Consider the following 26353-nt stretch of genomic DNA (forward strand, 5'->3'; position numbering starts at 1 on the left):
CACAAAGGCGCAATCAAAAGGAAATCCCAATCTTTTTATTGTGGAAAACCATCAACTGGGTGTGGGGAGTAGGTGAGAGGGTTAGTGAAAGTCCAAGGGATTTCTCCTCCAAGTCCTATCACACAAAGGAAAGTCTCAAGCCTCTATTCACCCCTTCTCAATCCCCACAAAATAGGGGGTTGTTCAATATCGTCTTCAATGATAAAAACTTTGTGGTTAAAGGTTTCTCCTTAGGACTAGTGACAAAGTTAGGCTTATGCTTTTAGTAAAGACCATAAACCAAGCCAGAAGGGCTTAAGGAAGCAAGAGTCCTTGAGGGAAAATTCTTAGCTTTCTGTACCCCAGCATCCTAGCTTAGGGTTAAATCTAGGTCTAACCAGGCTCTGCAGGTCGAGGAAGAAGGAATAATGAAACCATAGTTTATAGAGAAACCATGGAGATGTCTGAATAGTTGATAACACACTGACCCAAGCTTGCAGGAAAACCATTTCCCCCTCCATCATAGGAGATCTCTTTCTTTCTTGCTCCAGTGAAACAGCTGGCCACCGCATGGCAGGCCTTCTTGTAGGGTGCCTGACAATTCCCTAGATGCCTCTTTAAAATCAGAAGCAGCACCCTGCCGCCCCACCCAGTCACAGCCAAACGGAAAACATAAATAAAAGGCTGTAGCCTCAGGCTTGTGGTTATGGAAGGAGCCTGGAATTGACAGGAGAGGAAGCACTGCCAAAGTGAGGATCTTATTTGTCCTTCTTGCTTTCCCCATCAGACACTCTGGTGGGGGTTGGAGCCACAGGCTGCTCCTCGGGGATATTGTCTCCAGCCTTTGATAGCTTCTTGGCCCGCTGGTATAGCTCATTTAAGTTAAATTCTCGGATCACATTCTCCTGCACAAAAGAGATGCACAAATCAGGATCTGGGTTGGAAGGGAGAGTAAAGAGCCTGGGAAGTAAGGCATTTTACACACAGTCTGGGAAAGGAAGGAGTAAGCAAAGGACAAAAATCTTCCCTAACCTTCCTCTTTTTTAGGTACCCAGAAAAGTCAACTAATAGTTAAATACCCATTATGTGCCAATGGGTATTTAACTATTCAATGGGTATTTATTCACTGTGCCAAGAATTATATATACCTAAATTATTTAATGTAATCTGCAAAACAATCCTGTAAGCCAGGGGTTATTACCTCCAATTAACTGACAAGGAACCTAACACCTACAGACAATATGTGCAGGGGCCTTCAAGACCAAATCTTTTTTTTTTTTTTTTCTGATGGAGTTTCGCTCTTGTTGCCCAGGCTGGAGCACAATGGCGCAATCTCAGCTCACTGCAACCTCCGCCTCCCAGGTTCAAGCGATTCTCCTGCCTCAGCTTCCTAAGTAGCTGGGATTACAGGCATAAGCCAGCACACTTGGCTAATTTTGTATTTTTAGTAGAGATGGGGTTTCTCCATGTTGGTCAGGCTGGTCTCTAACTCCTGACCTCAGGTGATCTGCCAGCCTCGGCCTCCCAAAGTGCTGGGATTACAGGCATGAGCTACCGTACCTGGCCTGAGACCAAATCTTAAACTAATAATTGTTCCCCAGTACTAGCAGGTCTGGCACATAATATATATTTGCTAAGTGAATTAATACACGAGGTCTAGTAACTAGTCCACACCCTCAAAGCTAATGGGCAAGTGGCAGAACTGTGAATCAAAGCCGGGTAGGGCTCGAAAGCCCACCTACTGTTCTACACCCTTCATGCACCTGCCCTTCCTTTCAGGTACCTCAGAGAAGGTCCATGAGACAGCCCGTCCTTTCTTGTCAATCTGTGGCCGCCGCATTACCTCCTTGCCACCTTGGAACAGGATCAGGGTAGGGAGCTGCTTGGTGAGGGGTGATGTGCTCACTTTGTACCTGCAGGGCCCAGAAAGTTCTCTAAATGCCCCTGTGTGTAACACTCAAAGTGATTCCCTGCTCAGACCCTCTGCCCAGGTCTTTACATACCGTGTACTAACATCAGTATAGCGTCCAACATCCACCTTCCCAAAATTTAATCCTGTACAGTTGTACCTGAAAAGAATATATTATTTAATATACTGAAGAAAAAAAAAAAAACACCAATGGATCAAGGAAAGTGGAAGTATCGATATTTAAGAGGGGAGAGGGAGATGCCTTTGGTTGCCATGTGTAAAAATCAAGGACAAAAGAAGAAAAAAAAAAACAGTGAGAGGGAAGGCACAGCATCTTCATTTCCACCATCTCTCCTTTTGCACTACTCACTTGAGGGAGAGGTCAGCATAGATAGGAGCAAATGATTGGCAGTCATTAGACCAATTGGCAAAGAACTCCACAATCCAAGTGACCCTCTTGTCCCGTTCTAGTTCCTCCTGCCAAATACAGGGAAGAAAAGTGAGCTGGATCCACATAGCCTCCTGGGAAGTTTCACACCTTAGCATCTGATTCCTCATCCTGGCGTTCCCTCTTCCCCGGCTCTCATAATGAACCACAGTGCCCTTGACATCCATTTTGAAGCACTGTTGTTCCTCCTAGTGAATACAGAGCACAACTACAAAATCATCCACAAGGGACCCAAGAAACAGAAAAGGGAAAGAGCACTCACATCAATGGTTTTATCATTGAAGTACTTGATATACTCAGGGCCCATATATAGGGGGGGTTTGCACGTCATCAGGAACACTAAACACAGAAAGAAGATGTCAGAGGAAACATAAAAAGCCTTACACAGGGAATTTACTTCCAAACCAACCCAAGGATTTCAGCCCCCAAAGAATACATACACACTTGTGGATGTATGTAGATGACCAACACATTCCCTACCCTACAAATACAGTCTCTATAAACTGTTATCATCTGAGCTACATATATAATTAGGTACGAGATATGGAAGAAGGGTATGGAGAAACATGTTTGGGATTGCAACTGTTGGGACTGTGGTTTCCACAATCAAGTCTATCAACACAGTCTTACAAAACAAAAACAAAAAACAAAAAACAAAAACAAAGAAAGGTAGTCTCCTTACCTATGCAGAGTGTGATGTAAAGCAGGCCCATGCGAATATCCAAGCGGAAGAAAAGAATTGCGTTGGCCACTTTACTAAACATGAAAATGTTGCCTATATGTTGCTCCACAGTGACTGAAACACAGAGATGTCACAGGTCAGGCTGGGCTGTGCACTCCTATATCCCATTCTTTGTCCCTCTTCATGGGGCACTTTGATATAGGAGATGGGGAGGGAATAGGTCCAAGTTCAAATTCAGCCTTGGAATTAAATGTAGGACAAATTTACCAAATGATTGCCACTCTCTTAACACGAAGGAAAGGACCTCCAAAGGGCATCAGATCTAACCTTATGACTGAGAAGTGGGCCAAACTTACTGGATCTGCGGTTCTTCATCATCACAATGGCACTGAGAAACATTAGGATCTCCACTTCTCTCTGGAACAGAATCAAAATATTATAACAGGAACGCAGTGACTAGAGCTAATTTAGGTAGGAAAGGGAACTAAATATGTAATAAAAACCAATAGTGATCCAAACTGGGAATGGTAACAAGAACGAACGAACTGCAATTAGGTAAGGTGTACTGGGATAAACATCAGTCAGAAGACCTGGATTCAGGTTTTACTCCTGCCACAAACTTGCTGGTGCTTTTCTTTTTTCTTTTTGAGATGGAGTTTCACTCTTGTTGCCCAGGCTGGAGTACAATGGTGCAATCTCGGCTCACTGCAACCTCTGCCTCCCGGTTTAAAGTGTTTCTCCTGTCTCAGCCTCCCGAGTAGTCGGGATTACAGGTGCCTGCCACCACACCTGGCTAATTTTTTGTATTTTTAGTAGAGACTGGGTTTCACCATGTTGGCCAGGCTGGTCTCAAACTCCTGACCTCAGGTGATCTACCTACCTTGGCCTCCCAAAGTGCTGGGATTACAGGTGTAAGCCACCATGCCCAGCCTGCTGGTGCTTTTCAACAAAGCACTTAATCCCTTAGCTTTGGCTTCCTCAACTGAACAGTATCTATTTTAAAATGCTACTGGGGAATTAAATAATAGATTAAAAAGAGTTGTATAAAGCATGATATGGTATAAAATCATAAGATTATTAAGATCAACTCAGTGTGACCCCTGTAGAATAAAACTTTTCCAGGTAAGTTTTCTTGATAATAGCCCATTAATATAATATCTAGCTATTCCATGTGTTTAATTTTTTATTTTTTAGATAGTCTTGCTCTGTCGCCCAGGCTGGAGTGCAATGGTGCAATCTCGGCTCACTGAAATCTCCACCACCTGGGCTCACGTTTCTCCTCACTCGGCCTCCCAAGTAGCTGGGACTACAGGTGCACACTACTGCACCTGGCGTTTTTTGTAGAGACCGGGTTTCCTCATGTTGCCCAGGCTAGTATGGAACCCCTGAGCTCAGATGATCCGCCTGCTTCGGTCTCCTAAAGTGCTGCGATTACAGGTGTGTGCCACCAAACCCAGCGCCCATGTGTTTAATTTTACTTAATCATTCCTCCTCACCCAATATTCATCGTGATAATCCATGTACTTTTGCTATAATTTGAGAGCTGAAAGGGGCTTTCAGAGCTCTCAAAAGCCCTTTTCAATACTTTTGTCTTACAGCTTTCTCACCTTCTAGAACAACCTTATGGTCCAACCTGTGGCTCACATGCAGCCCAGGATGGCTTCGAATGGGGTCCAACACAAATTCATAGACTTCCTTAAAACATTATGAGATATTTTATATATATATATATATATTTTTTTTAGCTCATCAGCTATCATTAGGTGTTATTGTATTTTATGTGTGGCCCAAGACAATTCTTCCAATGTGGCCCAGGGAAGCCAAAAGATTGGATACCCCTGTTCTAGAATGTAACCACCAAGTGAGACATAATAAACATGACAAAGACACTGAGAAGTAATAAAATTCTAAGCCTTGAAGTGACTGAACAGACTGCCTCTTGGGTAAGGGGACCCCAGAAAAACCTTGAAAACTGAATTCTTGGCCGTGACAGGGTGCGAGGTCAGACACCTCTTTATACCCCCTCCTTCACTTACCACCATTAGGCTTTCTTAAACAGAAACCAGCCCTTTGAAAAGACTTGCTCCACCTGACATCAACCAACTGCCTGACACTGCCCGTCCCTTTTGCAGTCAGGACAAAACAACTAACCAGCATTGCTTCCTGGTAAAAGAGCAGTGACCATGCAGTGGATCTGGCCAGGCTAAGGAGAACGCAGTTTCTGTGTCCTCTGCTTCACCTTTTGACTTGAGAGGGCTGAAAACTCCATCTCAGATCACGCTAACATTACCACTTTTGAACATGGGTCTTATGGACAGATATGAAGCTCAAGTGAACATGCACGTTTCTCCTTTCATCAATATTCATGACTCTGCCAATAGATTATTAAATATGTGTATTTGACCACCCTGCTTAGCATAAATTCCTGTTTCCTTTTACCCCACACTCCAAGTGTCTGCTTTTGGCTTCTGAGCGGAGGCTCTGTTTCTCTGCCTGACAGGATAGCCTGCAAGCTGCAAACGTTTATGAGAAATAAAGCTCTCCTGGCTGGGCACGGTGGCTCAAGCCTGTAATCTCAGCACTTTGGGAGGCCAAGGTGGGTGGATCACCCGAGATTAGTCAACATGGCAAAACCCCGTCTCTACTAAAAGTACAAAAAAAGTAGCCAGGCACGGTGGCATGTGCCTGTAATCCCAGCTACTTGGGAGGCTGAGGCAGGAGAGTCCCTGGAACCCAGGAGGCGGAGGTTGCCGTGAGCCGGTATCGTGCCACTACACTCCAGCCTGGGCAACAAAGAGTGAAACTCCGTCTCAAAAAAAAGGAAAATAGGGGTGAGGGAGTATGACAGACTTTAGTAAATATTATACCCGAGACAGAAATTAGGAAAGATTTTTTTTTTTTTTTGAGACGGAGTCTTGCTCTGTTGCCCAGGCTGAAGTGCAGTGGCGCGATCTCAGCTTACTGCAGCCTCCACCTCCCAGGTTTAAGCGATTCTCCTGCTCCAGCCTCCCAAGTAGCTGGGACTACAGGTGTGTGCCACCATGCCCAGCTAATTTTTGTATTTTTAGTAGAGACGGGGTTTTACCACGTTGGCCAGGATGGTCTTGATCTCTTGACCTTGTCATCCATCCCCCTCGGCCTCCCAAAGGGCTGGGATTACAGGCATGAGCCACCCTGCCCTGCTAGGAAAGATTTTCATGAATGAAACTAGGTGGGTTAGAATTGGGAATGAAAGTTGTGGAAAGGTGAATTTTATTTTAATTTTAATTTTTTTTTTTTTTTTTTTGAGACGGAGGAGTCTTGCCCTGTTGCCCAGGCTGGAGTGCAATGGCACAACCTCAGCTCACTGCAACCTTTGCCTCCTGGATTCAAGTGATTCTCCTGCCTCAGCCTCCTGAGTAGCTGGGATTACAGGCACCTGCCACCATGCCTGGTGAACTTTTGTATTTTTGGTAGAGATAGGGTTTCACCATGTTGGCCAGGCTAGTCTCAAACTCCTAGCCTCAAGTGATCCACCTGCCTTGGCCTCCCAAAGTGCTGAGATTATAGGCGTGAGCCACTGCTCCCGGCTGAAAGATGAATTTTAAAAGAGAGTTGTAGTTAACCAGGAGACCAAAGGTAGGACCAAAATAAATTCTCTAAGGACAGAAAATGGTCTATGGAGGGACTAGTTATTGCTACTGCAAACTTCATTTCTTTTCTTCCCCATACTACAACTAGACTTTCTCCCTGCTTCTTTGCATCCAGGTACTGTTTGACTAGTACTTGAGAATGGAATGTGAATGAAAGTGATTTACCACTTCTGGGTTCAGGCAGTTAACAGGGTGTGCCCTTGCATTCCAGCTTTTTTTCATTTGCTGGCCAGATGATGCTGGGATGACCCAAGGCCACAGGTTGAAGACAAAATGAGCCTTGGCTTCTAGGATGACTCTATAATGCAGAGTCCTTGGTTGATCTATTTAATTGTTTTAAAACTTTTTATTGTGGGTAATTTGAAGCATACAGAAGAGAAGAGAACTGAATGAACCCCTATTACCCAGCTCCAACAGTAACCAACATTTTGCCACTGTGATTTCCAATTCATCTATACTACCCATTTTTTTTTTTTCTTAGAGAAATTCCTCACTATCAGTTGGGTGCGGTGGCTCACGCCTGTAATCCCAGCACTTTGGGAGGCCGAGGCGGGCGGATCACCTGAGGTCAGGAATTAGATGCCAGCCTGGCCTACAGGGTGAAACCCATCTCTACTAAAAACACACAAAAAGTCAGCTGGGTGTGGTGGCATGCGCCTGTAATCCCAGCTACTCGGGAGGCTGAGGCAGGAGAATCGCTTGAACCTGGAAGGCAGATGTTGCAATGAGCGGAGGTTGCAGTGAGTGGAAATTGCACCACTGCACTCCAGCCTGAGAGACAGAGCGAAACTTCGTCTCAAAAAAAGAAAAAAAAGAGAAAAAGTAGCACTTTTAAGGTATCAATCTGAAGAATGTTAAAGGAAACACAGTGCAGAATTTAAACATTTAAAAAGTTCTTGAACTAAAAATATTTGTAATAAAATCTTGTTTTAGCTAATTTAAGTTTTATGTTAGTGCATTTTTATAAATATTAAAGACTAATCTCTAGAAAGATATGTTTTCCTTTAATCATAGCCAACTGAATTATACAACCCCTTCAAAAATTCCTTCTTACTAACCTTATTATGATTTACATAGACCATTCACAGTGGTTAGGCTGTTTTACCCTAAATCTCTCTCTCTAGCAACCCAGTTATTTTATTTGAGGGTAAAAATTCACTCTACGAGATTCTTGGTTTCCGTTTGTTTTGAGACGCAGTTTCACTCTGGTTTTGTTTTGTTTTGTTTTGTTTTGTTTGAGATGGAGTCTCGCTCTGTCACCCAGGCTGGAGTGCAGTGGCTCAATCTTTGGCTCACTGCAAGCTCCGCCTCCCGGGTTCAATTCTCCTGCCTCAGCCTCCTGAGTAGCTGGAACTACAGGCGCCTGCCACCACACACGGCTAATGTTTTATATTTTTTAGTAGAGACGGGGTTTCACCGTGTTAGCCAGGATGGTCTCGATCTCCTGACCTAGTGATCTGCCCGCCTCGGTCTCCCAAAGTGCTGGGATTACAGGTCTGAGCTGTAACTGTGCCCAGCCTGAGAGGCAGTTTTACTCTTGTTGCCCAGGCTGGAGTGCAATGGTGCGATCTCGGCTCACTGCAACCTCCGCCTTTTTTTTTTTTTTTTTTTTTTTTTTTGAGACGGAGTCTCGCTCTGTCACCCAGGCTGGAGTGCAGTGGCCGGATCTCAGCTCACTGCAAGCTCCGCCTCCCGGGTTCACGCCATTCTCCTGCCTCAGCCTCCCGAGTAGCTGGGACTACAGGCGCCCGCCATCTCGCCCGGCTAGTTTTTTGTATTTTTTTAGTAGAGACGGGGTTTCACCGGGTTAGCCAGGATGGTCTCGATCTCCTGACCTCGTGATCCACCCGTCTCGGCCTCCCAAAGTGCTGGGATTACAGGCTTGAGCCACCGCGCCCGGCCGCAACCTCCGCCTTATGGGTTCAAGTGATTCTCCTGCATCAGCCTCCAGAGTAGTTGGGATTACAGGCGCCCACCACCAATGCCTAGCTAATTTTTGTATTTTTAGTAGAGATGGGGTTTCACCATGTTGGCCAGGCTGATCTCGAACTCCTGACCTCAGATGATCTGCCTGCCTCGGCCTCCCAAAGTGCTGGGATTACAGGCATGAGCCACCATGCCTGGGCTTTGTTGTTGTTGTTTTTGAGACGCAGTTTCACTCTTGTTGCCCAGCCTGGAGTGCAATGGCGTGATCTCGGCTCACTGCAACCTCCACCTCCCAGGTTCAAGCGATTCTTCTGCCTCAGCCTCCCAAGTACCTGGGATTATAGGCGCCCACCACCATGCCCGACTAATTTTTGTACTTTTAGTAGAGACAGGGTTTCACCATGTTGGCCAGACTGGTCTGGAACTCCTGACAGGTGATCTACCCGCCTCGGCCTCCCAAAGTATTGAGATTATGTGAGGCACCATACCCGCTGCATGCATATATATATATGTGGCTTACTACAACCTCCATCTCCCGGGTTCAAACGATTCTCCTGCCTCAGTCTTAGTAGCTGAGACTACAGGTGCACACCAACATGCCCGGCTAATTTTTGTATTTTTAGTAGAGACGGGGTTTCACCATGTTGGCCAGGCTGTTCTCGAACTCTTGACCTTCTGATCCAACCTGTCTCGGCTTCCCAAAAGTGCTGGGATTACAGGTGTGAGCCACTGCGCCCTACCCGCTTTTATGTATTTTTAAGCCAATTAATTAGAGCTCTTTATATATTTTCAGTAGTGAAAATATTGTATACACACACATAAATATACAGACTTATTAGGTATGCCGATAGAAGCACACGGCATAGACTCATAACGACCTTTTTTTTCCATTTTTAAAAATCTTACACTAGGCAGCTGTCAGCTAAACAGCCTTAAATTTGCATATTAAAGGCAACTCAGGTGAAAATCAGATAGCAAAATTTACATCATAAGGTAAGAAGAGAAAATCTAGTGTGCTAGAGGGAGATTAAAAGGGTTTCAATTGCCAATTGAATGTAAAATTATATGTCTATTATAAAGGCCTTTAAATACACACACACACTTACACACTTCCCATAGCTATTAATTCAGTACTTTCACCATGAGACAAATACAACTTCACCGACTTGCAAAAAAACAGAGAACAGTGGTTTTTAGGTTGAAAGGTAACAGCCGATTTAAACCAGGCAGAAAAAAAAATAGAACCTAGAACTCTAGTTTTCAGTTCGACCTCAGGACTCTTTTTCTTTAATGCAAATGTGCACAAAGACTATATTACTTCCATTTTATATCAACTCTGGCAAGTAGAGATGCCATGAAACCTACGGAGGGCCCGAAAAGGGGACATCTCCTCATTTTCTCCTTATTCTTAGATTTGTTCCCTGCCCTTTTTTTTTTTTCCTTAAAAAGAAGAGCTGAGCTGTAGCCTCGGGTTCTTGTGTGGTGGATTGATGCATGCTGCTTGTGGGCAGGGCTCCACAGTGTCACCACTGAGTCATTTCTGCCCTCTTACCTCTCTCTCTCCAGAGGTCTGTGACCTCCGAGAGGGCTCAAAACGCTGGGTGATCAGCCCTTACACGCGTTTCCTGGATGAGCCATTTTTAAAATTGTTTTTGGGGGATTTCCCAAGTGCAGGGCCACTGTATGTCTTGGGGGTCAACCCCCTGGACACTCCCACGAGGCCCCCAGTCATCCAGGGGCACCTTTCGGCTGGGAAGAGCAAATGCCCTTTCTCTTCAGAGCTGGAAAACTCAGTCTCTATGAAAACAACAGTTCAGTTCCACACACAGACGAACCGAATCAAGATAAATTTTAGGAGAAAAAGCAATAGAGAATTCCCTTCAGAATGCATATCCAAACTACAATTAGGATCCTTAAACAAGTTCCTAGGAGAAAATCAGCTCAGAAAAAATCAAGGGCCATCAGCCCTTGAAGGGAGGTCCAGGGCTCAGGACAACTTAACAGTTCCACCCGAGGAGAAGCTCGAACTCAGTGGGGCTTCAACGGGCTCCTGCTGGTACCTTACCTCCGGTTTCAGGCAACTTCTTCGGGGTTCCAAGGCTTCTCTGAGACCCATGTTGGGCACCATATTATTGTTGCCAAAAAGAGTCAAACTCACAGTGAAACCCCGTCTCTACTAAAAATACAAAAAATTAGCTGGGCGTGGTGGCGGGCGCCTGTCCTCCCAGCTACTTGGGAGGCTGAAGCAGAAGAATGGCTGAACCCGGGAGGCGGAGGCTGCAGTGAGGTTGCAGGGAGGGGGAGGTTGCAGTGAGATCGTGCCACTGCACTCCAGCCTGGGCAACAGAGCAAGACACCGGCTCAAAAACAAAACAAACAAACAAAAAAAACTCTGTAAAATATTTTAAGAGATTTATTCTGAGCCAAATATGAGTGACCATGCCCCATGACAAAGCCCTCAGGAGGTCCTGAGAACATGTGCCCGAGGTGGTCAGGGTACTGCTTGGTTTAATATTTTAGGGAGGCATGAGACATCAATCAAATACATTTAAGAAATACACTGGTTTCGTTCAGAAGGGCAGGACAACTCAAAGCGGGGGCTTCCAGGCTACTGGTAAATTTAAACATTTTCTGGCAGACAATTGGTTGAGTTCGTCTAAAGACGGGATTCATAGAAACGAATGTTCAGGTTACAATAAAGGACTGTGGAGGCCAAGTTTTATTGTGCAGAGGAAGCTCTCAGCAGACTTCTTAGACAGCAGGTTGTAAATTGTTTCTTACTGGACTTAAAAGGGTGCCCAGCTCTTAGTTGATTATCTCCTGGATCTGGCAAGGAAAGAAGGAACGAAAACAAAGGGGAGAAGGGATTCTCTATGGAATGTGGATTTTTCCCAGAAGAGACTTTGCAGGGCAATTTCTAGGTATGAGAAGGAAAGAGATTTTGGGGTAAAACATTTTTAGTCTTCCTTGTTATGCCAGAGTCAGATTGGAAAGTAAGTCACAATAGATATCCAGGGTTAAATAAAACCCATCTGATGAGAATTTATAGTTTGTAGGGCATGACTCACCAGACCCCTTAGAAAGGAATTTGGGCCAGATTAAAAAAAAAAAAAAAAAATCACAGCTTAGTCCTCAGTCCCCCCTCTTGGCCAAAAAGCATTCCATAGAATTTATGTGTAGGCCAACAAACACCAGCAGGTCGCAACGCGCTAGGAAACCTCATTCCTAGAGTTGTTTGATTTGGCCACCTGGCAGGGTCCCACAGGACTAGGAAGGCTTGTTTCTAGAGTCCTTTTGATTTGATGGTCATAGTTTTAAACATTAGTGATTTGGATAATGGAGGGAGGACATGGTATGACCTGATGTAATAACCAATTGTTTAAGGGATGAAATGGGGTCAGGCTTAGTCTAAAAAAATCCCAGATCAGATCTATTTTCTGAGCTATTACGATCCGGGTCTTTAACTGTGCATTTCCCTTTTGCTGTATCTGGCATAACACCTACAAGAAATATCTAATGCTAATAACAAATATCATAAAGACAGTGAAGATTTGGGTGTTCAGGGTTATAGGTAGAATCTGAGGGCAGTCAACAACCCAATCAGCCAGGAAAAATCCTGCATGCCTCATCATATTCTTTGAATAGACTTACAATTTGTTTATACTCCTTATTAAGGGTTATTTGCACCCTGTGATAAATCTTACTTGAAAATTGTGATACCAACATTAAATTAGAATGTAATACATTTATTCTCGCTTTCGGCTAATTTATCTCCATAGGTATAGCATCCTGAGGGAGAATATAAATTAAATGGGAGAAATGCCTGGTCGTTGGTTTTTAAATTGTTATAGACTTATTAAAAGTAGACAAACCTATTTTTCCCACAACTTTTGTATTGCACCATATACTGGTATTTGGGAGAAAAGGTTTTATCACAGGAGAAGTCATATAATTCTACAGTGTTTTTTCCTCGGCAGGACTCCCTATGGCTGAGGGCCTTGAGAGTCAAAAGACTTATAGTCAATTAATTGTCTTAGGTCATATAGGAATGGATGTGGACAGGCATTCATTACTTCTTAAAATTATTATTTTTAAGTTAAAAAAAAAAGCCGACAATAAACTCAAAAAGTTACAAGACTGACTTCTTTTTATTTTTTTATTTTATTTTATTTTTTATGGAAACGGAGTCTGGATCTGTCGCCCAGGCTGAAGTGCAGTGGCGTGATCTCAGCTCACTGCAACCTCCACCTCCTGGCTTCAAGCAATTCTCCTACCTCAGCCTCCCGAGTAGCTGGGACTACAGGCGCACACCACCACGCCTGGCTAATTTTTTGGTTTTTTGTAGAGATGGGGTTTTACCATGTTGCCCAGGCTGGTCTCGAACTCCTGAGCTCAGGCAATCCACCCACCTCGGCCTACCAAAGTGCTAGGATTACAGGAGTGAGCCACCACGCCCGGCAGACTGACTTATGTTTAACTTTTATGTGTTGAGCTACTGTAAGCTGGGTTTCTGTTACAGACTTATAGCAATTAGCTATACAAAACATAAGCATCATTCTGAAAAATAATTAAAAATATGTATATATACATATCTATAGATATATTTATCTTCACAACTTATAATTCGGAGTATTATACCCAGGAGGCTTTGTTCCACGGTATTTTATCATGTTAGTAAATATTTTTCCTTAATTTTATAGTAAGCAGAAAATTTTTATGGTTGGGTTGGTTGCAAAAGTGATACATAATAGTTTAGAAGGCAACCAACTTTGTTTTACCAGCTGTGTGGGCATTTTTAGCACCCCCTTCTTGATTTGGAGGGTTTAATCTTGACCTTTTTTTTTTCTTCGAGACAGAGCCTCCCTCTGTCGACCAGCTTGGAGTGCAGTGGCACAATCTCAGTTCACTGCAACCTCCACCTCCTGGGTTCAAGTGATTCTCCTGCCTCAGCCTCCCAAGTAGCTGGGATTACAGGCATGCACCACCACATCCGGCTAATTTTTGTAATTTTAGTAGAGACAGGGTTTCATTCTGTTAGCCAGGCTGGTCTCAAACTCCTAACCGCAAGTGATCCACCCGCCTCTGTCTCCCAAAGTGCTGGGATTACAGGCATGAGCCACCTCGACCAGTCAATCTTGACCTAATTTTATCCCTCAAAACCATCCCTTATAACCTTATGCGCCCACCTCTTCCAAGACAGTCCTTGGGCCTAGAGGGAGGCAGCTTGTATAGTTTTAGCAGCAGAGCATCAGCAGTGAAACAGATCCAGGGTCAGTGGGATACCAAATAAGGGAGATTCATGTTTCTGTTTTCAGAATACCATGATTTTGGTTTCCTTCAAAGTAAAACAAGGAGAGATAAATAATGGCTTAATCTGCACTTAAAAAGTTAGGGCTGAGGCCAGACACAGTGGCTCACGCCTGTAATCCCAGCACTTTGGGAGGCAGAAGTGGGCGGATCACCTGAGGTCAGGAGTTCGAGACCAGCCTGGCCAACATGATGAAACCAGTCTCTACTAAAAATCCAAAAATCAGCTGGGTGTGGTAGAGGGCACCTGTAATCCCAGCTATTTGGTAGGCAGAGGCAGGAGAATTGCTTGAACCTGGGAGGCAGAGGTTGCAGTGAGCTGAGACTGTGCCATTGCACTCCAGCCTGGGCAAAAAGAGTGTCTGAGAATCCATCCCAAAAAACAACAAAACAAAACAAAACAAAACAGGGCTGAAATCTAGTATTAAGTATCACGCTTTTCCCTTAAAACAATTATTTTTTAACTATTATTGAACTTATGCAGACAACTATACTGTTATAAAATTATAGTTCTAAGTTTGGAGACCTTGGGCAAGGTAAATTTGCTTACAAGTACATACCTTACCCAAATAACCTAAAAGAAAAAGATTCTTCCGGACCCTCCTTTTTTTTTTTTTTTTTTTTTTTGAGACAGAGTTAAAAAAAAAAAAAATTGAAAAGTACTTAGTTTTTGCTATCAGCCTTGCTAAATGCTCCACACAAAAGACTAGGCAATGGAGGATTTACATGATCTGATTTACGTCTTCAGTTTTATAGTACTAGAAAGGGGAAAACATCCCCCAATTAGATATAGTACCCATTTTTTTTTGAGACAGAATCTCACTCTATTGCCCAGGTTGGAGTGCAGTAGCGCGATCTCAGCTCACTGCAACCTCTGCTACCCAGGTTTAAGTGATTCTCCTGCTTCAGCCTCCCAAGTAACTGGGATTACAGGTGCCTGCCACCATGCCTGGCTAATTTTTGTATTTTTAGTAGAGACAGGGTTTCACCATCTTGGCCAGGCTCCTGACCTTGTGATCCACCTGCCTCGGCCTCCCAAAGTGCTGGAATTACAGGTGTGAGCCACCGTGCCCGACATTATAGTACCCATTTTCATAAGACATTTAGGTAAAAGGAGTTACAACTACCTTACATAAAGCTTGTTTAAACATCTTACATTTTACAGTTCTATTAACCTGAATGTTTTTATGTTCTGGTCCCAGGAAGCTTTTTTTTTTTTTTAAATCCCCAAACCATTTTACCTTTTCTGGTGCAAAGGGCTTGGGTTCTCAGCAGGGGGTTGCATCTATAAGACCTAAGAGGGATAGGATATTTGATAAGGCTTCTTAAACAGACCTATGATTCTGTGGGAGGGGCACCCATGTAAAACAGGCCCTCTTAACCTACAAATTTACCATGACCTGGGTAACAGACATAGTTGGTGGGAGGATATCCCAGTTATCATAAAGCTAGTCCAACATGGCTTGTATATGAAACATACTAACTGCTTCATCTCGGGTACTTCACTTGGTATTTCAAAGGGAGAGTTGGGCAATTCCCTTCTCAGGGCAAACAGACCTTATAATGGCATTATCTGGCCCACTAGCTGATTGCTTTTTCAGGAATAAACCTCCTGTGCGTTTGGATCATGTATACTCAGTGACTGTTCAGTAATGAGCTGTGGGTCCTACATTAATCCAAACAAGCTCTTAAATTCTGTAGCATTTAAAATTAAGAATTTCATCCTTAAAGTGGTTATTTTTACAATTCACTATAATAAAGTTTTTTTTAAAAAAAGAAGCTGAATGATACTAATCTACAAAATGGAACAATTCCTTTACATTACACCCTTTGGTTTTAAATAGTTACTTGGTTTTGCCCTTCCCCTATATCGACTATTTTCTTGGTAACCTGTTGCCCTGGCTTGTTTTGTTTTGCTTTTTTTTTTTTTTTTTTTAAATCCATTTAGTTTTATCTGTATATTTTTCTTCATTATAAAGCAACTCTTAGCTTATTTTATTTATTTATTTTTTTTGAGGCGGAGTCTTGCTCTGTCGCCCAGGCTGGGGTGCAGTGGCATGATCACAGTTCACTGCAACCTCCTCCTCCTGGGTTCAAGCAATTCTCCTGTCTCAGCCTCCCGAGTAGCTGGAATTACAGGCACACAGCACCATGCCCGGCTAATTTTTGTATTTTTTTAGTAAAGATGGGGTTTCACCACGTTGGCCAGGCTGGTCTTGAACTCCTGACCTAGTGATCCACCTGCCTCAGCCTCCCAAAGTGCTGGGATTACAGGCATAAGCCACTTAGTTTCTTTCTTGTTTTGTTTTTTTGTGATGGAGTTTCGCCCTTGTTGCCCAGGCTGGAGTGCAATGGCACAATCCCGGCTCACTGCAACCTCTGCCTCCTGGGTTCAAGTGATTCTCCTGTCTCAGCCTCCCAAGTAGCTGGGATTACAGGCGCACGCCACAATACCCAGCTAATTTTTTTTGTATTTTTAGTAGAGATGGTGTTTCATCATATTGGTCAGGCTGGTCTCCAACTCCTGACCTCAGGTGATCCACCCGCCCCAGCCTCCCAAAGTGCTGGGATTACAGGCATGAGCCACTGCACCCAGCCCAAGCCACTTAGTTTCTTAACAAAAAAGAAACTTACAGTTTTTTGAGAATTGACATCTTGCGTTTATAAATTTTTTCTTTTTTTTTTTGAGACAGAGTCTTGCTCCATCCTTCAGGGTGGAGTGCATTGGCGCAATCTCGGCTCACTGCAACCTCCGCCTTCCGGGTTCAAGGGATTCTCCTGCCTCAGTCTCCCAAGTAGCTGGGATTACAGGTGCATACCACCACACCCGGCTAATTTTGTATTTTTGTACAGATGGGGTTTTGCCATGTTGGCTGGTCCCAAACTCCTGACCTCAGGTGATCCGCCCACCTCAGCCTCCCAAAGTGCTGGGATTACAGGCTTGAGCCACTGCGCCCGGCTGATAAAATTTTAATAAAAGCGTATTTTATGTTTCTACTGTCTTCTTTTTTTTTTTTTTTGAGAAGGAGTCTGGCTCTGTCGCCCAGGCTGGAGTGCAGTGGCGCAATCTCAGCTCACTGCAAGCTCCGCCTCCCGGGTTTAGGCCATTCTCCTGCCTCCGCCTCCCGAGTAGCTGGGACTATAGGCACCCGCCACCTCGCCCGGCTAGGTTTTTGTATTTTTTAGTAGAGACGGGGTTTCACCATGTTTGCCAGGATGGTCTCGATCTCCTGACCTCGTGATCCGCCCGTCTCGGCCTCCCAAAGTGCTGGGATTACAGGCTTGAGCTACCGCGCCCGGCCTTAACTTCTAGTAACCCAAATTTCCAGTGGGGAAAAAAAACTTGAGGGTTTAAACATGACTTTAAGATTTTTAAATTACTGGAGAATTTTACCAAGGTTATGTAAATTAAAAGGCATCTGAGCTAGCTTTTACTAATCTGATAAGCACTTATATTTTTTAAATTACTTGATTTGAGCTCTTTGATGTAGTTTGGTAGTGAAACATCACTTCTATATGACATATATAAAGATACAGATATAACAGGCATGCAGAATAAAAGCCATGTTCAAAAGATACTTTATTTGCCTGTTTTCAAAAACAATTTTTCTCCCTTACTTTAGATAATTAGTAAAAGTTACAGGACACAACAAAAGGTGAAGGAGAGAGCCATCTTTCAAGGCCTTTTCAAAAAGAAAGAGGGCTGGGTGCTCATGCCTGATTTTATTGTCTCAACTTTTTTATCTTTTTCTTTTCCCTTTTTTTTTTTTTTTTGAGACGGAGTCTTGCTCTGTTGCCCAGGCTGGAGTGCAGTAGCCAGATCTCAGCTCAGTGCAAGCTCCGTCTCCCGGGTTTACGTCATTCTCCTGCCTCAGCCTCCCGAGTAGCTGGGACTACAGGCGCCTGCCACCTCGCCTGGCTAGTTTTTTTCTTGTTGTTGTTTCTTTTTTTGTTGTTTTTAGTAGAGACGGGGTTTCACCATGTTAGCCAGGATGGTCTCGATCCCCTGACCTCGTGATCTGCCCGTCTCGGCCTCCCAAAGTGCCAGGATTATAGGCTTGAGCCACTGTGCCCGGCCCTTCTTTTCCTTTTTAAAAAATTCCTTCACTGAAGCTGGGCGCAGTGGCTCACACCTGTAATCCTAGCACTTTGGGAGGATCACTTCAGCTCAGGAGTTCAAGACCAGTCTAGGCAACAAAGTGAGACCTCCTCTCCACAAATGATTTTTAAACATTAGCTGGGCATGTATGTTGGCACATGCCTGTAGTCCCATCTGCTTGACAGGCTGAGGCGCGAAGATGGCTTAAGCCAGCAGGTTGAAGCTGTAGCGAGCTGCGACCATGCCACTGCACTGTAGCGTGGGTAAGACAGCGAGACCCTGTCTGCCCCCTCAATTTTTTAAATTTAATTTAAAAAATAAATGAAATTACTTCACTGAGAAGGAAGAAGTCTCAACTCTTATTGCCTGGTTAGTCCTGGGCAAGTCCAATCCAAGGAGGGCCTACCTGGTGTCATGAATTAATGGGTCTATGATTGACAGCCCCCCACATATTGGTGGGATACTACAGGAACCACACACATAAACACCATCCTTAACTGTCTATGACAACAAGAGTCTTTCGCTATCTTAGCCTATTTTTGAAAGTGAATATTGTGAGGGTTATATCATCTGGTATTCTGAACCTAGAAAGTTACCTCTGAGACTTTCCATGAAAAAAGCTTATTGGCTTAAGTTGCTAATTGGCTTTATTTTAAAAAACATTTTAAGCCAGGCATGGTGGCTCACACCTGTAATCCCAGCACTTTGGGAGGCCAAGGCTGGTGGATCACCTGAGGTTGGGAGTTCGAGAATAGCCTAATCAACATAGAAAACCCCATGTCTACTAAAAATACAAAATTAGCCGGGCATGGTGGCACATGCCTGTAATCCCAGCTACTCAGGGGGCTGAGACAGGAGAATCAAATCACTTGAACCTGGCAGGTGGAGGTTGCGGTGAGCCGAGACTGAGCCACTGTACTCCAGCCTGGGCAACAAGAGCAAAACTCCATCTCAAAACAACAACAACAAAAAAACACCTTTATTTATTTATTTAAATAAAACATTGATTGATTGATTGATTGACTGATTGGAGATGGAGTCTCACTCTGTCACCCAGGCTGGAGTACGGTGGTGTGATCTCGGCTCACTGCAACCTCCGCCTCCCAGTTCAAGCAATTATCCTGCCTCAACCTCCCGGGTAGCTGAGATTGCAGGCGCACACCACCACACCCGGCTAATATTCTGTATTTTAGTAGAGACAGGGTTTCATCATGTTGCCCAGGCTGGTCTCGAACTCCTGAGCTCAGGCAATCCACCAGCCTCGGCCTCCCAAAGTGCTAGGATTACAGGCATAAGCCACTGTAATAGGCCTGGGAAAAAAAAAAAAATTTAGATAGCTCTTGTCTTAAACAGCTATCTTTCTGGTACCTATAAAAAGATACAGAAAGAACACAGCCTTGAAACTTCCTTGGCAAGACTTTTAAAAGACAGAAATCAGATTCAAAACACAAGTTAAAATTCTCTGTACACTCAAACTGCTTGTTTTGGATCCCTTGAAGGGCCTGCAAAAAGGCACTGTGATCTGTGCTCTAGTGGCTGGCAATAAAATGGTTCACTGCTGCAGTCTGAGTTCAATTCCTCATAAGGTAACAGTCCACTGCAGATACAAGTCTTTTAACTCGGGGAAAAAAAAAGAAACACTTATAAAAATTAGTTTGAGGCCAGGCATGATGGCTCACGCCTGTAATCCCAGCACTGTGGGAGGCCAAAGGGGGCAGATTTGCTTGAAGCCAGGAGATCGAGACCAGCCTGACCAAGGTGGCGAAACTGTCTCCACTAAAATACAAAAATTAGCCATGTGTGATGGTGCACGCCTGTGATCCCAGTTACTCAGGAGGCTGAGGTATGAGAATTGCTTGAATCTGGAGGCAGAGGTTGCAGTGAGCGGAGATCATGCTAAAGCACTCCAGCCTGGGTGATAGAGCGAGACTCTCTTTAAATTAAAAAAAAAAAAAAAATTTGTTTTAAATTTCCATTTGTGACTTCTGATTTTTGGGGGTACTCATTCGTTATTGGTACCATATAGACAATATATAAACACATGTATAGACATGTACATACGTATACAGGCACATATATCTATACAAAAGCCAAAGACTAGAGAGTTTAATTCAAAAGAGAAGAGTTTTAAACTTGACATGAACCCATTAGTGACTTTTGGAGCTCTATGAGGAAAATAACAGGCCCCAAAAGAGAGGGTCAGTGGCACCTTTTTCTTTTCTTTTCTTTGGCCAGGCTAGTTTTGAACTTCTGACCTCAGGTAATCCACCCACCTCAGCCACCCAAAGTGCTGGGATTATAGGCAGGAGCCACCACACCCTGCCAGTGGCACCTTTTTTTGTCTTCCTCAAGGGGTTTCAGGGTTGTCAGAAGTCCCATCTAGACCCCTTCAAGGGTTATCAAAGGTGGCAAAAGGAAGAAGTAAAAGTACATGGAAGAACAAGTTTTGGAGAAGTCAATTTGGGGAGATTTTAAGCTTCCCAAAAAGGCTAATGAAATTTTACATTTTCAAGGCAGGGTGTAGTAGTTCATGCCTGTAATCCCAGCACTTTGGGAAGCTGAGGGAAATGTACCACTTGAGCCCAGGAGTTCAAGATCAGCCTGGGCAACATGGTGAAACCCCATCTCTACAAAAAATACAAAAATTAGCCAGGCGCGGTGGCATGTGCCTGTAATCCCAGCTACTCAGAAGGCTGAGGTGGAACACTGGAGCCCAGGAAGTCAAGGTTGCTGTAAGGTGAGATCTCACCACTGTACTCCAGCCTGGGCAACACAGTGAGACCCTGTCTCAAAAAACAAACCAAAAAAAAAGAAAGAAATTTTACGTTTTTCTCAGCAAAGATCATGCCAACAAGAAAGGAAGTGAACACAAGGACTAAACATAATTTTTTTTTTTTTTTAAAGGGGGTTTCAGTCAACTGAAAAAATTTCCAGGGCATGAGATCCAAAAGATCCAAAAGAGCAAAAGCAGAAAACCTTTAAAATAAAAAACTGGCCAGGCGCAATGGCTCACGCCTGTTATCCCAGCACTTTGGGAGGCTGAGGCAGCTGGATCACGAGGTCAGAAGATCGAGACCATCCTGGCCAACATGGTGAAAACCTGTCTCTACTAAAAATACAAAAAATTAGCCAGGCATGGTGGCATGTGCCTGTAGCTCCAGCTACTCAGGAGCCGAGGCAGGAGAATCGCTTGAACCTGGGAGGCAGAGGTTGCAGTGAGCTGAGATTGTACCACTGCACTCCAGCCTGGGAGACAGAGCGAGACTCTGTATCAAAAAAAAAAAAAAAATATATATATATATATATATAGCCTGAATATCAGCTTTTAGTTAGGCCAACTTCTGACCAGAAAGCTGTTTTTAAAAATCCTTTGTGGCCGGGCGCAGTGGCTCACACCTGTAATCCCACCACTTTGGGAGGCCAAGGCAGGCGGATCATGAGGTCAGGAGTTAGAGACCAGCCTGGCCAACATGGTGAAACCCCGTCTCTACTAAAAATACAAAATTTAGCCAGACGTGGTGGTGGGCACCTGTAGTCCCACCTTCTCGGGAGGCTGAGGCAGGAAAATTGCTTGAACCCAGGAGGCGGAGGTGGTTGCAGTGAGCCAAGATCACGCTACTGCACTCCAGCCTGGGCGACAGAGTGAGACTCCATCTTAAGAAAAAAAAAATCCTTTTTTTTTTTTAAATTTTTTGTTTGAGATAGGGTCTTATTCTTCACCCAGGTTGCAGTGAAGTAGAGGGATCTCAGTGCACTGTAACCTAGGCCTCCTGGGCTCAAGGGATCCTTCCTCCTCAGCCTCCGGAGTTGCTGGAACTACAGTCGTGCACTACAATGCCTGCCTAATTTTTAATTTTTTGTAGAGATGGGGTCTCGCCATGTTGCTCAGGCTGTTTTAAATCTTTTATTATCAGGCCAGGCATGGTGGCTCAAGCCTGTAATCTCATCACTTTGGGAGGCCAAGGTGGGTGGATCACTTCAGGTCACGAGTTTGAGACCAACCTGGCCAACATGGTGAAACACTGTCTTTATTAAAAACACAAAAATTAGCTGGGCATGGTAGTGGGTGCCTGAAATTCCAGCTATTTGGGAGACTGAGGCAGGAGAATCACTTGAACCCAGAAGATGGAAGTTGCAGTGAGCCAAGATCACGCCACTGAACTCCAGCCTGGGCAACAGAGCGAGATTCCATCTCAAAAAAAAATGGGGGGGGGGGGTTGTTTCAGAATAAATGAATGGAGGAAAACAATGATATAGATAAAACTAAATAGATATAAAAAGTTGAGCAAAGAGGCTTTGCCGCCACCACCGGGAGCCCTGTACTATCAGTCATGGTCAACCCCACCATGTTCTTCGACATCACCGTGGATGGTGAGCCCCTGGGTCGCGTCTCCTTCGAGCTGTTTGCAGAAAAGGTTCCAAGGACAATAGAAAACGTTTGTGCTCTGAGCACTGGACAAAAAGGATTTGGTTATAAGAGTTCCTGCTTTCACAGAATTATTCCAGGGTTTATGTGTCAGGGTGGTGACTTCACACGCCATAATGGCACTGGTGGCAAGTCCATCTACGGGGAGAAATTTGAAGATGAGAACTTCATCCCATAGCATACAGGTCCTGGCATCTTGTCCATGGAAAATGCTGGATCCAACACAAATGGTTCCCAGTTTTTCATCTACACTGCCAAGACTGAGTGGTTGGATGGCAAGCATGTGGTCTTTGGCAAGGTGAAAGAAGGCACAAATATTATAGAGGCCATGGAGCGCTTTGGGTCCAGGAATGGCAAGACCTGGACCCAAAGAAGATCACCATTGCTGACTGTGGATAACTCTAGTAAGTTTGACTTGTGTTTTAGCTTAACCAACAGACCATTCCTTCTGTGCTCTCCTCTCAGGAGAGCACCCCTCCACCCCCATTTGCTCGCAGTATCCTAGAATCTTTGTGCTCTCGCTGCAGTTCCCTTTGGGTTCCACGTTTTCCTTGTTCCCTTCCATGCCTAGCTGGATTGCAGAGTTAAGTTTATGATTATGAAATAAAAACTAAATAACAACAACAAAAAGCTGGCGAAAGAAAAGAAAGAATGAAAACAAATTCTAAGAGGTTACAAAAGGTTTATGGAAATTTTATCTTGTGTAGTCAAAGCTGATCAAGATTAGACAGATTTGTTTGTAAAGTTTATTAAAATTAGCATTAGTATTAAAAGCACATTAATATATAGCATATATTATATATATTATATGTATTTTTTATTTTACTTATTGATTGATTTTGAGGCAGAATTTTGCTCTTGATGCCCAGGCTTGAGTGCAATGGCACAATCCTGGCTCACTGCAACCTCTGCCTCTCGGGTTCAAGTGATTCTTCTGCCTCAGCCTCCAAAGTAGCTGGGATTACGGGCACCCACCACCACACCCGGCTAATTTTCTGTATTTTTAGTAGAGACCGGGTTACACCATGTTGGCCAGACTGGTCTCGAACTCTTGAGCTCAGGAAATCCACTTGCCTCAGCCTCCCAAAGTGCTGGGATTACAGATGTCAGCCACCACACCTGGCCGAGTGTCTTATTTTCAAGGAGGCTCTTGGAAAGCATGGGAAGAATTCTGACAAATACAGGTTTCTGATAACTTCGAAATTGCATCATTGGACTGGGTAAAAATTTCCAAAGTCTAATGAAAATAAAACTGGACTCATAAAATTGCTAACCTCCAGACTAATGTTTTCCATTTTTCACCCACTCTTCTGACTTAGAATCACTAAAAATTAAAACAGCCTTTTTTTGACTTGGCACAGTGGCTCATGCCTATAAATCCCAGCTCCTTAGGAAGCCAAGTCAGGAGGATCCCTCGAGCTCAGGAGTTCAAGACCAACCTGGGCAACATAAAGAGACCCCACCTCAAAAAAATTTCTTAAAAATTAGCCGGGTGTGTAGTGCATGCCTTTGGTTCCAGCTACCTGGGAGGCTGAGGTGGTAGGATGGCTTTGCCCAGGAGGTTAAGACTACAGTGAGCCATGATCACACCACTGCACTCCAGCTTGGATAACAGAGCAAGATCTTGTCTCAAAAAAACCCCAAAAAACTAAAAACCCTGCCTTTTTCCTAACGCCTTACCAGCTAAAGCTAGTCAACTTGTCTTTGAAAAAAAAAAAAAAAATCACCGTAACATCTTATATTTGGACAAACTTTACACACAACCCACAATCTAGGAAAACAGATTGCTATTAATCTTCCCAACTGACTGCCCTCCAGACTCTAAAGAAACTAGTTTATACACTATACCAGATATTAAGCTTTGCCTTGTTCCATAGAAATGTCTCTCTTATTAAATCTGTTTGCCTACATCATGTATAGAGGCCTAGCTTTGAGAACTCATCTACAATGCCATCTCCTGAAAGGAGACACAGCAATTCAACTGAACTGGCCTATCCCCCAAAATGAGAGACTGGTTTAATGGGATTCTTTGCCGCTCAATTACTAGCCCAATTTCTCTCTCCACAGACACCAACTCAGCTTTTATAGGGAAACTTCTAAGGAAGTTTCAGACAAAGGAAATAAAGGAGACCAGGGACTCACAGCCCAAAATATGGCATCCTGTATGCTAATTATTTTAAATTAAAGGTCCCTGGATACCAGCAGATACTGGAAGCAGCTTTACTCTGATAACCACCTTATCTGCCTAAAGTCCAGACCTGTCAAAGAAGAAAACAATTATTTCTGGTCTCTTCCCTGAGTTTTCATTAACTTAACTCATAGTACAGGAAGAAAGACTGAAGCCTGTCAACACACCCGGACAGATTTTTGTCAGAAACCACTGTCTGCTTTGCAGGCCCAACAGTCATTGTCCCACGCCACTGTATGTTCTCCAGGCCACTGAATCACCCTGAAAGTCATTTACGATCCACCTTAAAATCACCCACATTTCCCCATCTCCCATACTCCTATGAAGAAGGGTATATAAGCCTCTGTACCCCACTGGGTCATTCTCCTTCAATTCCCTCAAGCTATGCACGTTAAAATAAAATTTCTGTGCCTTTCTCCTATTAACGTGCCCTTTGTCGGCTGATTTTTCAACAAACCTTCAGAGAGCAAAGGGGAAGCTTTTCCTTGGCCCTTACATGCTATATAGCAGAGGGCAAAGTGCTTTAAGTTCATGTTCTGAGCAGTCCCTCCACCCATTCCAAGGTAGCACAGCAAGGAGCTTGGGACACTTCTCAAAGAAAGCCCAAAGATTTCTTTACAACTTATTTTTTACAATTCTTTTACAGTAGCCCCCAAATTTTATCCACTTTCGCATCCTCAGGATCAAGCAGAGTGCCTAGAGTGTACACTCTAGAAATGTTGATTGAATTAAGAAACGGCTGACAGTGTGTGCAGGTAGTGTGGCCAGAAGAATAGTTTCAAGTCCCAGGCACTCATTAGTTGTATGACCTGGGGCAAGTCGCCTAAATATACCAAGATCCATTTCTTCACCAATGAAACAGGACTACTACTACTTGCCTTCCCTACCTTACTGGTTCCTCACGAGGCTTTACATAATGAGCGGCACTGTAAAATGCTATACACGTATATGTACAGTTTTGACAGGGCTGTTTCTTAGTCTAAATGGTGAAATGCAAAGAAACCTGGACTCAACAGTCAGAAGCTGTTGGGCCGTTGTACAGGGCTACGACTATCAGGTTCCGTTTTCCCATATTAAACACAAAGTTTAGTCTCGACGATGTTTCGGACTCTGCACTTTATAGTCTGTATAAATCCGCTACAGGCTGGGAACCTCAGTCCTCAGAAAGGTAAACCCCAGGGTTCCCAGATGCACCTGCAAGGGCAGGGACAGTCAAGGTCGCGGTACTAAGACGCGGGACGCTCACCCAGTCAAAGTCACACGGGTTACCGTCTTCGCGTTGGGTGGGCAGACCGTGGCAGAGTGGCGGCAGTTTCCTCACGACTAGGAAGGCAGCAGAGAGCAGGGCCGACAGAAGGTAGTAAGGTTGGGCAAGCCATCGTGAAAGTCGCGGCACCGAATACACCAGAGCAATTAGAGGAGCCAAGACCGCCATCTTTTCGGCCGCAAGGGCCACTGCTCACCGGCGTCCTAGGTCCGGCCCCGCCTCCCCCACTATAGCGACTGCTATTGGGCTACATCTCAAACGTACAGCCTCTAAACCCGGATGTAGTTCTCTCAACGCTGTGGTATGTCAGAATCCAAAAAAGAACTTAATATTTTATTGGTTGGTCTAGCTGTCGCTTTATCAGCTTAAGTCATTTTATTGGACTGTAGCTAACGCAGCTAGCAGAAGACTCTAATAAGGTTAAATAGCACTTCCTGAACGTTCTCAGAGAGCGACGGAAGTAGTTGTTGAAACAAGGTAGGCGGTGCCT

The 26353-nt window shown here is 44.1% G+C and overlaps 1 protein-coding gene across 2 annotated transcripts; it reads right to left on the reverse strand.

Annotated features, from left to right (window-relative positions):
- Positions 1-13: 13 nt before the first annotated feature.
- On the reverse strand, positions 14-26155 carry TMX2 (thioredoxin related transmembrane protein 2). Of its 2 annotated transcripts, XM_007998169.3 has the most exons (8): positions 25843-26155; positions 3375-3435; positions 3019-3132; positions 2599-2675; positions 2259-2365; positions 1983-2048; positions 1763-1892; positions 14-884 (listed from the first exon to the last, which is right to left on the reverse strand). In XM_007998169.3, exons 1-8 carry the CDS (start codon positions 26029-26031, stop codon positions 738-740), a joined length of 891 nt encoding a protein of 296 aa, XP_007996360.1. In that variant the 5' UTR covers positions 26032-26155; the 3' UTR covers positions 14-737. The 2 variants fall into 2 exon arrangements, with proteins under 2 accessions (XP_007996360.1, XP_037855222.1); XM_037999294.2 differs by lacking the exon at positions 14-884 and having other exon boundaries at positions 1793-1892; positions 1994-2048; positions 25843-26087.
- Between the last annotated feature and the right edge of the window lie 198 nt (positions 26156-26353).

The sequence above is a fragment of the Chlorocebus sabaeus genome, chromosome 1 (genome assembly GCF_047675955.1).
Source record: "Chlorocebus sabaeus isolate Y175 chromosome 1, mChlSab1.0.hap1, whole genome shotgun sequence".
NCBI classification, from domain to species: domain Eukaryota; kingdom Metazoa; phylum Chordata; class Mammalia; order Primates; family Cercopithecidae; genus Chlorocebus; species Chlorocebus sabaeus.

Bases quoted from the DNA above. Each gene is read 5' to 3' on its own strand.
- TMX2 (XM_007998169.3), bottom strand. From the start codon at position 26,031: ATGGCGGTCTTGGCTCCTCTAATTGCTCTGGTGTATTCGGTGCCGCGA. The intron at 3,436-25,842 runs GTGAGCGTCCCG...ATTCTGTTCCAG, and splicing joins ACCCGTGTGACTTTGACTGG to AGAGAAGTGGAGATCCTAAT. The intron at 885-1,762 runs GTACCTGAAAGG...TCTTTTGTGCAG, and splicing joins TCTCATGGACCTTCTCTGAG to GAGAATGTGATCCGAGAATT.